Raw genomic sequence first — 15713 nt, 5'->3', positions numbered from 1 at the left:
GGTATGATGGGATAGGCAAGGCACCTCAGGCCATTCGTCATACCATGCCACTAAGAGAAAGGGTAGGGTGAAGGTACGGAAGAGGTTTATTGCCACAGGTGATGGGAATAGGATAAAGCGGTAGAACGTAATAATTAGCCGTGAAAGTGGAGCTGCAGTTTTTGAGTACCAATATTTTGTTATCAAAAACGTAGTTAAAATGCTATATCTTGAAGGATCACTGATAATTTTATTCATAATTGTGAAATAAATTGCCTTTGATTATTATACAATTGCAACAGATGAATTACTTCACGAGATGCAATACTTCAAAACATCAGTGATTTTAAACGGCAAAATAATTTCATGGCGTAATAGAAAAATTGGTAGAGAATCATCAAATAAAATGCTTTCAGTCTTACCTGTCTTCCGCAACGTATTCGCCCAATCCGTGTCACAAGTATTAAATTTCTTGGCGATCGGGGTGGAATCCAAAACAGCTTCGAAATTCTTCCAGTTGGACCAGATCCCCGTCGAATTATGGGCGTTCCATAAACACAATGAAGATGGTATCCTCAAGCAATCGAGCTAATATATGTACGATCTCGAGCAAACGCACCACTTGCAGGTTAACGGACTACATCCATCAAGGAAAAGACGGTTACATATATATATATTTGGTGGAGGGGATTCTCCAGATTTTCCTCTGGGATGGGGACGGAGTAGACAAAAATTTGCGCTCATTGGTTGAACACCAACCAATGAAGTTTTGAATACTTCGCCATAGTAAACATACATTGTCAACTCCGACGGTTCCCACCATAAGAAAAAGTAGGTACAAATAAAGCCAATGCTTCGCTCCCCGTTAGCTGAGAAGGGTGATAGAGGAGTGGATGAGTAATCAGTAGTTATCTTAGTTGACTATGGCCTTCACCGAGCAAGATCACATTATGTAGAAATCTTCTCAGGTTACCTTTCTGTACTGGGTTACAGCTGGCCGGCTGCCACTGTTACGCCCCCGCCCCTCTCGGTCCATTAGTCATCCGACCCGCTCTCATCCTCCAGCTAACTGGTGGGGAGGGGGAGAAAAAGGCAACTCCCCTCCCAACTTCGCTCGCAACAACTCCGAAGAGACATTTGATACGTACTTTCGGAACAGGGGTCGCAGAGTGAGTTGATACGAGACAAGCAGATGGTGGCGAGCCAGTTCTACATAGTATGACTTATGGGGGCCGTGTTACACTCTCACGCGTTTAGAAAATATGCATGTGAATCCGAGAGCCCGTTTGAGCTTGCGCCTTTTCCGATGTTGCCGTCGATACTATCTTCATTGCCTTAGCAGACACGTCAACGGCACCCTCCGCTGCAGTTCTACTTCCTGCTTATTTCGTAATTATCTAAGGAAAAATTATAGAGTGTAAAATACTGAGTTTATTCTCAATAATTCGTTCTAGAGGGGCACTTTTCCTGTTTTGGGCCCAAGTGTGGACTTCGTTGTACGGAGTTTTCGTAGTTAGAGAGGTTCGTTACGCGAGGTTTTTTTGCGTGCATTATCCATTGAAAGGAACCGGGACCGGGCCATTGACTTCGAAATAGAGGGGTTTTCTTAAAATTTCGTTGTATAGGGGTTCGTTGTATAGAGGTTTCACTGTATGTGGTGAAATATTTTATCATGATCGCTGTCACGTTAAAATCGCAAACGAACACAGTAAACTTTTTTTCTATCATTATGGGTAGGCTTCATGAAAATATGCCTCGGATATCATTTCCCAAGGTAAAATTATTGCCAACACCACGGTTCCGCTATGCAACTAGCTTAGCTGAAAATAACATTTTACAAGAGTAAAATATCCATTCCCCTGCACTTCTACTGGTAATTAATAGGATTACGACCAATAGGAATCTTACGATAGCGGACTGGTTGCAATAATAGTACGAAAGTATGTTCACGAAGATTAGGGGGGGTTTTAGGCACAACTAATACTGGGGTTTCTGGGGGTATGGACTACCCTCTAGGGTAAGTGGGAGGTGCGGAGGCCATACCCTTGAAACATTTTCATATAAACTGTTCAAAATGGTGAGTTTTACGGCCTTCTAAGGGATATTTTATTAATATTTACACTATTTAATAAGTAATATTAATCCAATTACGTGAAATGGATTAAACTTCAAAATTTCTCTGAGCTCTGGGGGGTGTTTTATCCCTCAAAAACCCCCCTCACTGCGCCACTGCAACTTATGATCTAGGTCTTGGAACATATCTAGTTCACATGTTGAAGACTTACTGTGTACAGGAGGAACTCACTTGGGAAACATTTAGTGGACCGCCTATAAAGGTTTCATTAATGGTAAGGGAAGGTGAAATGCTTTTCAATCACTGGGCTCCCATTCAACTGTGAATGAGTTGTGGATTTCGCCTACCGTGAAAAAACCTGGAAATAGCAGTGAATTTTGTCATAAAACCTGAAAAATTTCTCAAAGTTGATTGTAGATCACTACAATTGACAGATCAAAAGAGAAATGGATATGTCGAACATGTTTCAAATTCAGTCGCTAGCAGACAGTGTCCACTGATTTATCTGCACATTAGTGGGTTAGATATGGGGGGGGATATGAGGGGATAGCCTCCTTCCCCCCCCCCCCAAAAAAGCCTCAGGGAAATAAAAGTAATATTTAAAACTTTAGTCTAGTCTTGACATATAAGAACTGCATCTGCTTAAAGTTACATTTTAAGTGCCAAAATTATGTCAAATTTATTTCCACTCATGTCAATTTTCAAAATATTTTCCGGGAACCCCGTTGCCTGTGGGGGGGGGGGGTTGTCTTCATGCCAGGTCCCTTCATCCCCCCACTGCATATTCCTAGTCACGCCACTGATGCACACGCGTATTTGAAGTTCCCTTTGGCTGCATAAACATCATGGAAAGCTGTGGATAGTGGCACATTTGCGATTTGTGTGGGGGTGGTTTAAAGATCATGGGTAGAATGTCCATAATTTACAATTGGTTATTCATTGGATAATTCTTCTAATCGTGGGAGGTAACTCTGGAACTTCTGGAGTCGTTCATTGTCATCAGGGCATTTCAAAACTTGAAAGTTGTCCTCCTTTCCTACAGATGACCGCGGTATCAACTGGTGCAGGAGTTACGCGATTGGTTGAGAAATTCCCGCCTTTTTTTTCTCGTTCCTCACGAATGCTCCTCAGCACTGGTTTCCATGAGGTGCACATTGTGTGGCCAGTGTCACGGTTCATGGTGGCCATTCTTCCAGTGGCCTACCCATTGCCCTAAATTTAGGATATTATTGACCGGGAATAATTTCAGCAATAATATACATGGAGTATTGATTGAATTCACCTATGTATTTTACATATTTTATCCTTTGCGTATCCATACATGGCTAATTGAAAGCATGGTGCCAGTCATCGTCAACGGCATGGCACCGTGCTTTCAAATAGCTATTGGTCTCAATGCATATCTTCAAACGAGTCAAATTGCGCAGTTGACGCCACTGTGTTATGGACGCAAGGCAAGGTTCAATCCGGCCCGGCGGTGCGCCGCTTATGGCGTGAAATACACACCGTGCTACGTTGAGGCTACTTTCAGATGCGACAACTTTTCACCGGCCGCCGTTCACAGCATGGTGCCGTGAAATTCAGGCCACTTTCAAATGAGACATCTCTCTCACTTTAAAATGAGATATGTCACGGCGCTGTGCCGTGAACGGCAGCCAATGGAAATTCGTCGCATCGGAAAGTGGCCAATGCAGTGAAAAAACTATGCCTTATGTATAAGCCTCGAAAAACAATTTTGTGGGAGAAGCATGAGCAAAAGAAAAAAATGGTAAAAATCGCGTCCGAGTTGGTGAAAATCGCCCATGAATTGGAGAAAATTGCAATTAACACGAAATTCGTGTATTCGCGGGAAAACCCTGTAATTCACGTTATCGTATGTGCGACTTTTGCATGTACCTAGTCATGACAAACACCAGAAATCGGTATGCTCGAGGTATCAAGAATGGAGGACTTAATCTACATCCTTTGATCTTCAAGAATATTTAAAACAAAACTTTAGGTGTGCACTTTCGTGTGACTTATGTGTGCAATTAACAACCAAATAAAAATGTTCTGATTCATACAATGCGTTTTATTAAGTTTAAAAAAAAAGGAAGTTATGATGCCCCACTCTATAGTTCGAGATCCAGACCGGGTGGAATTCCTGAATAACATTCCTCAATTCTATGCGCCACGAAAGCCTGTGATCATTCTTCCATTTTTCTAACATTGATCAAGAGCTTTTTCCTGCCGTTCAGGGGCCGTATTCTGTATTTCGTCGGTACCGCACCGGTCGGTTTCCCTTACCAGCCCACCGACGACGGTTTCCATACCGACGACGGCTAATTCAGCGATTCAGTATGGTCGTCGGTATCAAACCAGTCGGTACGGTTCCCCCTCCTTCTCAAACAGGGAAAATCTGAATATATCCGAAGTTAGAAGTCATCTAACGTGTCTCCACCAATGAAAGAAGGGTAAAAACAAGTGAAGACTCATTGGCACAGTTTGTTGTCGTCATTCTCAATCTTTTTATTTGCGGAAATTACGACTTATTGCTAGATTAAGATAAACGATATTGGATAAGTTGTTAACAATGCTGATATGATGTGTGGTAGTAATGCTGTACCTACAGAATCGAAGTAAACAATATTACAACATCACAATAAAGTTTGTAAGTGATGGAGATTGTTGTTGCTGGAATGAATTATTGAAACTATCCTTGAGATCGTAGTTTCTTTTTTTAAATATTGGTTCCGTTTATTGCTATTTATTCATGATTTGGTAATATAGTTGTTATTAAGTAAGTTCCGTCTAAATGTTATCAACGGAAGGTTATGCCATTGGCACCGTAGCAGACGAAAATAACATACCATGGAACGTGAACGTAGGATTCAAAAGCAAATGTAAATGTCATATTAGAGGAACAAGTTAGGAAATTGTTATAAAAATATGGAACTGGGTGTAATTAAAAGAAGTGTAATGACGAGGAAGTAAAGAAATTGTGATTGGGTGAAATATATATGTTTAAGTTGCGCATTCCAAGTGAGAGAAAATGATAATATTGCGGTAAACCTCATACTTATTAACAAATATCTTCTTTTATCGTCAAGGGAATCAATGGCTGACGATAAAATGAAATATAGTTGCCTGTTACAAATGAAAGAAACTGATACCGTTGTGGCAAACTTCATACTTAAATAAAAAGATCTTATTTCTATGCCGAGGGAAACGCCAAATGATGATTGAGTGAAACAATAGTTGCCTATTCAGAGTGATAAAAAGTGATAACATTGCGGCAAAACTCATATTTAATCAAAAATTTCTTTTTTATGTCAAATGAGCAAATAAATGATGATAGAATGAAAGAAATCCTATTACAAGCGAGTGAAAGTGGTAACATAAACGAGAGAAAGTCATTATATAGTGGCAAACCTCATGTTTATTAACCAATATCTTATATTTATGTCAAGGTAATCAATATAGATGTTGACACAGTGAATTATAGTGGCCTATTCGAAGGGGCAGAAAAAGATAACATTGCAGCAAACCTCATTATTTACTCGGTGATGAGATAAAAACAAAATATAACGTACAATGCGCACCGAGGAGTTGATGAAACCCACTAGTCGGTGGCCGTACCGACACCTTTTTGCTGTCGGTACGGGTACCGACGATCTCTCGCCCTCACGTCGGTGCCGCACCGATCGGGTTCGTACAGAATCGCACGACTTCTTACCGGGAGTCGGTGTGACGTCGCACCCGACGAATCGGTGCCGCACCGATCGGTTTGGAGTTACAGAATACGGCCCCAGCATCACCCGCAATGCTGGAGCAGATGTCCAAGTAAACTTGAAACATTCCTTGTCAACAAGTAAGTAAATCAATTCCGTTTTACAAAGAGAATAGGGGAGTTTCCTTCATCAAAGAAAACGTAAGGCATTGGTAGCGATTCGTTAGTCACCATTAGTGTATTCATGATATACAAATTATTTGGTTTTTAGGAACCCCAGTTTAGACAAATGTTAGTGGTCAATTTTAACCTCATTTGAAAAAGGCCGGATTGGCACCCATGCGATGCCACTCCACGTGACGTCACAGGGACCTAGTTTCTTCACGTGAGGATAGGAGTTTTACATCGTCTGAGGTTACCAATGCATGCATGAGCTCAGGGAAACATCTCTTAATAATCACCTTTAAAACTGCCTATGGTCAGAAAGTTTCCTTCGTTTGATAGGGTATTAATAATCCTCATTCAAGCCAAGCGCTACCTGCTAGCAGGGTACTCTGCTATCTGCTAGAAGCGTGCATTGTACGGTGCTCATAGCCTCGCACCAAGATGGCCTCACACAGCGGCAGCCGGAACCATCATTACGTCTCACAGGCTTTTCCCAGCATTCATTCTTAGCCGTCACGTTTTCGCACTCTTGAAAATCTTCACTTTTCATTTAATCGCCAAAAATAGATATCATCATTTAAAAATCTAGAAGCGTGAAATGCGTACTCCTAGAGTAATAATCTTTCGATTTAGGAAATAAAATGATAATGGGAAACCACCCTTTTGGCGATGGAATTAATAAATCAGGTGTAGCTTTGCATTGAAATGCAATAACCCTGGTGATTCTGCATCCCATTTTCTAGTTTATAAAGATAGTGGAAAATAGGAAAGAAGTTCAAAACTCAGGCACATATAATCCGTAACACAGGTAGTCCAGATAGTTGGGAGTCTGTTGTTTTTCATGTGATTGTGTTTGAATGTGTAAAGGATAAGTGGCGCAATGAGGGAGGGTTTTGGAGGGTAAACCCCCCCAGATCTCATAGATATTATCAAGCTTATCAAAATTTTACTTAATTGGATTGATAATACTAATATAATAGAGTAAGGATGAATGAAATATCCCTCAGAAAGCCGTAAAACTCACCATTTTGTACCATTTATCTCAAAATTCAGCAATTTATTAATCTCGCACCTACAGCTTATCCTGGTGGGTATTCCATGCCCCCCCACACCCCGGTATTAGTTGCACCTAAACCCACCCCCCCCAGCCATAATTCCTAGCTGCACCCCTGTAAAGGATATGTTTATTTAACTTACCACTCAAAATGAACAGTATGAGAAGAACAATATTAATGATAATGAATGAATTTATTTCGGTAATTTATAAGAAATAATTACAATTTTTCTTCTCTTTCAGCCGAATGCAGTGGACATGGTGAGTATTTTATGCTCTGAGTTATTTTTTGGTGATTAACATTCAAGCAATTAGAGAAGAACCTTGCTTATACGACCCTCAATAACATGAAAACCTCAATTAGTGCAAGTCCAATTTTCAAATCCTCTTGATCTTGAGGTTGCCATAAAGCTTGTTACAAAATTAACCTCTGTAACAAGTTATTTTAAGAAGTCAACCTCGATAATGTGACACTATTCAAGAGAATATGTTAGGAAGCGATTTTTTGTTTCCATTAACTCTGATAACATGCCCTGGCGAAAAAGAATGGTAACATTTGTGTAACCTAATGGTAACTTTTGAGTGTACCATTAGTGTAGGAAAATGGTAAACTCTGTGAAGGCTGTGTGTAACCATAGTGTACATAGTTATAACTCCAGTGTGCAATCTGTGTAACTTTGTGGTAAAGTGGCCCAATCTGTGTAGGTTTTGTGTGTAACTTGTGTAACAATTGGCGCTGAATTGTGTACAGTGAGTACAGAGTCTGCAGTGGTACATGATGTGTACATGATGTACACTATAGTACCATTTAGTACACAGGTGTACAATAATGGTAACAAGGGTACCATGCAATTAGGATTAAAATTAAAAACATAAATGCAGGAATGTTTAAAAATCAATCTTTATTGCTGTTTGAAGAAGAACTATAAATCATCAATTGTTGCCTCCTCTACTCCCTCTTGATGATCTTGATAGTTCCTGTTAAATGAAAAAGTAAAATTAAGAACATTTGTCAAGCAAAATTTTATAACTTGATAAAATGGACAAAAATTTGGTTTAATGCATAACATTACACTTTCTGTCAAAACAATCTTTCTTTTTTTTAATGAAATGAAACAGTGGTTGAGAGACCCTTATTTTTCACAACATTTTCATAAATAACAACCCCTTAAGTTACTGCTCTTATTTGTTTTACCACATACCATGTTGATTCCAGCCAACTTATATTAAGCCAATAGGTAAAATAAAATTTGAAGTAACTTACGAATCCAGGCTCCTGAGATTTTCTTCTTCCCCAAGCTAGTGTTATGTCTTCCATTTAAATCGCTGGCCAGCTTTGACAACATGGTCATCACCTCTGCGGACTTTTGTGCAACCATTAATCAAACTCATTTGGTTATTAACAAAAAAATAAATTCTAGTAATTTTATGCATTTATGTTATCACAACTCTATTTATTTTCTAACAGAATTTTAAAAGAAGCCACACTAATAAACAGCTTCAGAATACTTCCACAAAGATATCAAATTTAGGAAATTTAATATTGTTATTCAATATAACTTAAAAGTTAAAACACCAATTGACATAATATGGGAAAATTAATTATACACTGATGCTACAAAGAAGTGAGAACTGCACTGGGGCTTTCTCTAACTCGTTAACGTTTTGTTGTTAACGGGTTGTTAACGAAAGTCCTCTCTTGCAACGACACCCTCTTATCGAAAGTGTGTTTCTGTATCTCACCTTAACGACAGCTCGTCGTTGCAAAACAAGACCACGGCTCGTCGATAGCAAACAATACACCGTCGGCGCCTGCGAGTGAGGCTAGAATTTTCAACCAATCACATGCCTAGATTTATTCGTTCGGTAGCATTAAGAAGCAGTGCCTAACTACGGTAACTAATAAACGATAAATAGTCACCATAAATAAACAAGAAGCTGCTAAAGAACGCACCGGTCGATTTGGAAAAGAATAATAAATGATGGAGAAAACTGATGAGTATCATTTTAGTAGTGGATTCATTTACTGTTTTTATAATGTGTCGTAATATATTTCCATGAAGAACAAAATAAAATAAGGGGGAAATTAGTGTAAGTAAGCGTGTATATTCAAGGATTCAACAGTCGTCGATGGAAGAATATCGGCAAATTTGGTGCATTATGTATCGTAATTTTCTAGTATAATTATCTTGAAGAGAACTTTGTCTGCAACTTACTCGTTCACCTACGCCTATAATAATTTTACTCTCGTGGTTATAGTAGTGACAAAATTAATTTTATTAGTATTATAACGATGTAAATTTCGGAGTGCATCTTCGGCCACGGCTTGTTTACATCGTTTGCCTTATTTCCGCTATAAGTCCACAACTTCCACAGTGGTAGTTATTCAATTAGAAAAACTTATTGACGCTTTCATCATATTTTGGGATGTTTGAAATCGATTCGTTGATAAAAAATACCGAGATTACGCGGATGTCATGGAAGGAATCATCGCGAGTGTTGTGATTGTGAACTCGTGTCACAAACTTAACGTTTTTTAGTGTCAATTTCTTGAGTAAAGATTACGGAAGTGTTAATGCTGTTGGTGTTGTTGTCACTTATAATTATATTCTACGCAAAGCGAAGATAAACACAATAAAGTAAACATAGAAAAAAATGCGCATTTAAGGAAGTCATATAATATTTTCATAGTCACCCACCATGTTGAGAAATCGAATTACTGATTAAACTCACACAAAAGCAAAACGTAGCATAGGTTAATCGTTGGTAGCCACAATTAGGCATAGAAAATCACTGCAATCAGCAACTGCAAATGATATTAAAATAAGTGTATGCATGTACCCATCAAAACACAGGCATATTATTCGTTGGGACTTAGTTTAACAGCATTGCAAAAGTTAAAAGTGACGACTAATGAGTTCTGAGGAAAAGAGGGAAACCGTTATTTTTTTCGCGAACGGTGGCTTTAGCCAGCCAAAAAAGGTATCAAAGATCGGTCAGTGTTAGGGCCATATCGGGGGTTATTCAAACGGTTGTTCCGAATTAAAAGTCCTTCGAAAATTAGGATTCTGAGTATTCCTAAGTCGTTCTCTCTGCACTAGATGCTTGATTATATTTGCTCTATCCTCAAGAGTGATTAGCTCCCTACCTAATAAGTGAAGTCCCATCAATCGAGCCGAAAGAAACTACCGACTAAAAATAATCTAAGCACCAAAATTGGGATGTGTAAATATTATTTTCACACCAATTTTTACAAGGTTAATAACTTTCTCAAATCTACTTCAAACAGCACGTTTACTCCCCCGCAAAAACTAATGTCTCTGTTGCCACTATTTATACTAATTGATTACAGCAAAACGTTTTAAAGCTTTCCATCTCCTTCGCAAAAGTGTTCCTACAATTTTTCAAGTGAATATACCTTTATCGCTTTGTTGTAGCAGAATTAAAACTTTATAACCGATACCTAAAAACATTATAGCGGGCGTCGATAAGCTTAAGACGGGCTCCCGAGTCCCCGGATAAGCTATCGGCATTTTTCGTTAGTGCTATCGAGAAAATATCGTTAAGCGAGCGTAGAGAAAACCAATTGTCGTTAGTGAAGATTTTCGATAAGCTAACGACGCAGCAACGTCGATAAGACTTGCTATCGAGTTAGAGAAAGCCCCTATGATTAGGGTAATCAATATGATGGCCTTTCTTCTAGGCATCCCTAAATTTGTCATGTCTAAGCCAATGCTTTGTGTAATTTTCTAATTCCTTAGATGAAGCACTTAGGTGATAAAGTCGAACTGCATCTGTAAAAGAAGGGGTATTCTCTATGACAATGATATGAACAACATGTAGTCCAATTAATCATCATAGGTAATTTATAAAATTTTTGAAGGATCAATTTATATGGAAAATAAGGAAGATATGTGTTAGACAATAACTTATGTAGTGGGGATGAAGAGCTTAATAAGAAATAAGTCTTACTGAAGAAAGGGATAGATGTTTTTTGGGGTGTTTTCACAAAGAAATATGTATCCTTTTGATTTAGAATTGCCTCAGATAGTATCCCTCCTCTGATGATGAAAAAGTGTAATGTAAAACTTACCAAAAATTATTGTTTTCAGGCCAAGCTCAGAAAATACTCTTTTATTTTTGTAGCCTATCCAACTATAGTTGGCTTCCAAGATGTCTTTTATGACATACCGGATAGTTCGTTAAAATCATTTATTTAGAAGTGTTGCCTCCAATTAGGGCCAACTCGGAAATCTGCAATGAAATTAACAAAGTATATAGTACATTGTTATCTTCATTTTCAAAGGTAGATGCGTCAAGTCTTTCACAGAATTGTAAATATTCATGTTGATAATATTTTATAGGAATCTGTCGCATGAGACATTTTGTATAACAATAGTTTCACCAGCATTATTGCCAGCATCTTCAGGTCTTATTGACAATTCAGTTATGTCCTGTTATGTACACTGCATTCACAAACTGACATCCAATATATATTAAAACCAGTTGAAATATTATTTTCCGAAGATATTATTTCTGCCCCAATTCCAACTTCTACTGAAATTGCCAGCAAATTGTGAAAATTGATAACATTATAATTCTTTAATTATGACTTTCATTGCAATTTAGGCATTCGTAAAAAATGTACTAAAGCACAAATCAATACCTAAATGATAATGATCGGAGAGAGTTAAATTGATGGCTATGTTTTGAACAGTTTATTAATTACTATAATTCTATGACGTATTTCCAATGGTTATACATTTTCAAGAAAAAACTCTTCGTATACGATTTAATTGAGATTGGGACTGATACTTTAATGCCATAACTAACTGCTAACAAAGTGGATTCTTCTGCGAGAACCCTGATATTTCCACTTAATCGGTCTGAATGGATTGTATTTTTACTATGGCCGCGAAAGCAAAGATCATGCTAAATTGTAATTAAACTGTGAACATAGTAATTAATAATCTTAAATACTTATTGGACAGAAATTAGCGGTTCATTAATCGTATTAGTACATACGAAAGATTACATGCACAACCTCGGTGATTTACTAAGGAATAGAAAAAATGTTCCATTTACTTACATTTACATGGTCAGCTCAGCAGATATGTGTTGATGCTGACAAGGATATATTCTTATATCTCTCTTCGTGCCGCTAGGATCCACTTTACCCGGTAATTCAGTACACAGAAACAGACAGGAACTTAATCCGGCGTCGATTTAAAAAGTCCCTGAAATAGTATTCTACCAATTCCTTTTTACCAGTCTTCATTGCGAAACACGGATTATTTACTTCTTCCATTGCGTACTTCAACGTAAATTTGCTTGTAAAATAAGATTCTACAGCATAGCTTAATTCGCAAAGTCACAAAATACAGTAGCTGCGAATGTTTCAGCGCGACGGCTGTTGGGACATGGTATGCAAGATGGCCGCCGGTCGCTTTGGCCTTTGGCGCAAGTTTCAAAATACGATATTTAATCCTTTATATTAAAAAATAGTAATTACATAATATAATGGTATCGCAACACAGTGGTAAAATTGTGATGACATTTGTGTCCCCAAAAATAGTGATTGATGTGTATATATTGAGTACACTTCTGGTGCATGAATAGACTGGTAACTTAGTGGTACAATCTGTGTAACATCTGATGCATCACATTGAGTACGGCTGTGGTATCAATGATGTACAGGATGTACAGACTGTACGATTTGTGTTACTTTGTGAGTGGAAAAGTGTAGTAAATGTGTAATTTTACATAATGTACCATATTTTTACACATATTTGTTACACAGATTTTTCGCCAGGGTGGCTGATAGTCAAAATATAGTTTTTTTAATTCCCAGCAATGTCTTCCCAGAGCAAAACTAGGTACATAATTTTAGTTGACAAATCTGATAATGTGATTTTTATATATTTTTTTCCTCTTGCAGCCAAAAGATACAGCCCCCAAGGTAAGTGTTGTTTTTTAATTAATTTATTTTAAGAAGACCTCATACTAGGCAATTCTAATGCATAAATATCTGGTAACTATAGTCTGACGATTAGTTTAGATCACATGGGCATGAAAAGTCAGCCAAACAGTGAAGACCTTAGATATCAGTTAGATAAGTTAATATCCGTTACATCCCCTTGCCTTAGAAATAAAAATGGCAGCTTCTCTTTACGTTTGGGGATTGTATCGATATTCTTAACTTTTCACTCAGTGGCGTGGGCAGGAATTTTGTTTGGGGGGATTTTTGTGAGAATTTTTGAAAAACTGGGTGCTTAGTTGAGGGTTTTAAACTAATTTTAAAACTTCATGATGGAAAAAAACTTCATTTGTCAAAGAAATCTCTTGTAAATTCATGATTTTTCCATGGTTGCTTTTCTTTCGTGATGCAAAGTGAGCGTGCTTTATATTTTGGTTGGGGGGCGGATGTCCGGACCCCCCTCGCTACGCCTCTGTTTTCACTGATTTAGTGAGGATATGGGGAGATTTTTTCCTACATTTTGTTGTTACATAGGTACATTATTGAATTTTATGGGAAAGCAGCTTGTAACACTTCTCCTGCCTTTTCATAGCTGCATTTAGAATGCAGTCAACATGTACTTCAAACAGAGGTGTTTGGAATGGTGTTTCTGTTCCCTATTAGCACGACTCAAAACTTGAACTCTGATGAGAACAAATGGTTAGGGTATCTCAGTCTATCTTTCATTTCTTTTCTTTTTGCCACTAATTTTGCAAGGTACTCATTTCAACACGATTTTATTACAAGTATTTTCTCCTTAATATCAGAAAATGTAAATAGTTTCTTTAGGCCTGATTACACGGTACATTAACCCTTTTACTGCCAGCCTATTTCAGGTGGGATGTACGAAGACTGCCTAGGCTATTTTCTGGAATTAGCAACATATCAGATTTAAAAATTTTTATCTACTTAATTTTATTTAATATGTCTAGATTTTTTCCCAATTCTAAAGATATATTTATGTCTTATAACCATAGGTAGATTATGGGGGTTGACATGAATTACAGCCGTTGAAAAGGCCATAATCGGGAAAAGTGAAATAATTCGGGCTAATAAGTAAGATTCGTAGCCGTAGTATAGTGAAAGAAGTGAAAATAATTCACCAAAACATACATAGTATGAGAAGGAACTTTGATGTTTTATTAATCAATTTATCTCATTTAATGTTTAAACCTACTGTAATTGTACTTCCTGAATTATGGATTAGCGAAAGTGAGTTAAGTCTACAAAATAAGTAGGGATGAGTCGATTCCACTTTTTTTCGATTCCGATTCCTTCAAATCGATTCCCGATTCTCGATTCCGATTCCATCGATTCTTATTCCTTCCAACAGGTGGGATTTTGATTTATCTGTAGCATTGCTATCATTACAATTTAAGAATTGAATGGAATAAAATAACTAGGGATGGACGGATCCAGGATTTTTGGAGCCAGATCTTTCGAATGGGATATATTTGAATCCAAAGGCATTTTCAAATTCCTGTCATTAAACAAAGTCATTATTCAAGTTTATTCTGGGTACATACAATCAATGGAATGATTTTTAGATTTTCATGCACATTTTAATATTTTTATAAATTAAAAATAATTTTATGGGCTTTCAAGTTGTTTTTTGAAATCATCTTTACATACTCATGGCCTAAACTGTTCCACTTGGGTTTGGAAATGAAAATAGGAAAAATCTTAGGATGAACCACTGACCAGTGGTGTAGCGAGAGGACCCCCCAAAATATAAAAACACAATTACTTTCCTTCATAAAAGGAAAAAAGTATTTAAAAATCATGAATTTACAAAAATGAAAAATGTATCTTTGCAAAATGAATGTTTTTCTTTTATGAAGGGTGTTAAAATTAGTTTGAAACCCTTAGTACCCTGTTGTTTAAAAATTTTCCCCCCTGGTTTTGGACCCCCTTAACAAAATTCCTGGCTACCCCCCTGCCATCGACTGAATTCAAATTTTCCTCACTCACGTTTCCCCCGAATTTTACTTTCTCATCGCATACGGACTTGTGTTTCACCTGAAAATGCTTCAGTATGGTGAGGTGGATTTAGCACATCTTCGCGATAATTTACGCCACAGTGCACACACACACACACGGTTCGGTTCGGAGTCAGATTTTGCTTCAGTGATGTCGTTGCCTTCAAAGCGAAGCCGGGCGCACAACGCGATATATGTAGTTGGCATTTCCAATCCGTTTCTAATTGGTTGAGGGGTTAATGCTGCGCTTGTTTCTTTGAAAATTGTGCTGTTTGGACAATGTTGTATATCAGTAAAGTCTAATAGGGAAGTGCACTAGTGTTTCAAATGCACCAAACACAATTTTTAAATTAGAGTTCAGAATAACATAATGTCGTAAAACCACAGTTTAAATCCTAATAGTGAATACTTGATTCGAGATGACCGTCTGAAATATGGAAAAATTCAAAGGCCGCGAAAACGGGTGTCCATGTTGAATATTGGCCGTGACGTCACAAGGCAGTAGCAGAAGGCAGCTTCTACACCGTTTAGTTCTACCACTATTATTGCATAGAAAAATTACAGAATTTGAGGGTATCCTTTTTTTGCTGTCATAAAATATCTTCAGATTATATGTGTGGCTGCTTCTCTTTTGAGTAAACGACTTCATCATTGCGTAATATATTAATATTCATTTACGTGTCAACTTCAAGTTTGGAAAGAGTAGTACGAATAGCACATTGAATCTTTAATAAATG

The 15713-nt window shown here is 37.6% G+C and overlaps 1 protein-coding gene across 8 annotated transcripts in view; it reads left to right on the top strand.

Annotated features, from left to right (window-relative positions):
- The window catches only part of LOC124170521 (zinc finger protein 467-like), a 232469-nt gene that overhangs the window by 181043 nt on the left and 35713 nt on the right, over positions 1-15713 (top strand). For 5 of the 8 annotated variants that reach the window (XM_046549295.1, XM_046549294.1, XM_046549296.1 and 2 more), the window contains 2 exons: positions 7225-7242; positions 12920-12940. In XM_046549295.1, coding sequence (XP_046405251.1) covers positions 7225-7242; positions 12920-12940 — 39 coding nt within the window. The remainder of the gene's footprint in view (positions 1-7224; positions 7243-12919; positions 12941-15713) is intronic. The other 3 variants (XM_046549297.1, XM_046549292.1, XM_046549293.1) reach the window with 2 other exon arrangements.

Source organism: Ischnura elegans, chromosome X (genome assembly GCF_921293095.1).
Source record: "Ischnura elegans chromosome X, ioIscEleg1.1, whole genome shotgun sequence".
Lineage (NCBI taxonomy): Eukaryota > Metazoa > Arthropoda > Insecta > Odonata > Coenagrionidae > Ischnura > Ischnura elegans.
This window is presented reverse-complemented; position numbering and strand designations above follow the sequence as displayed.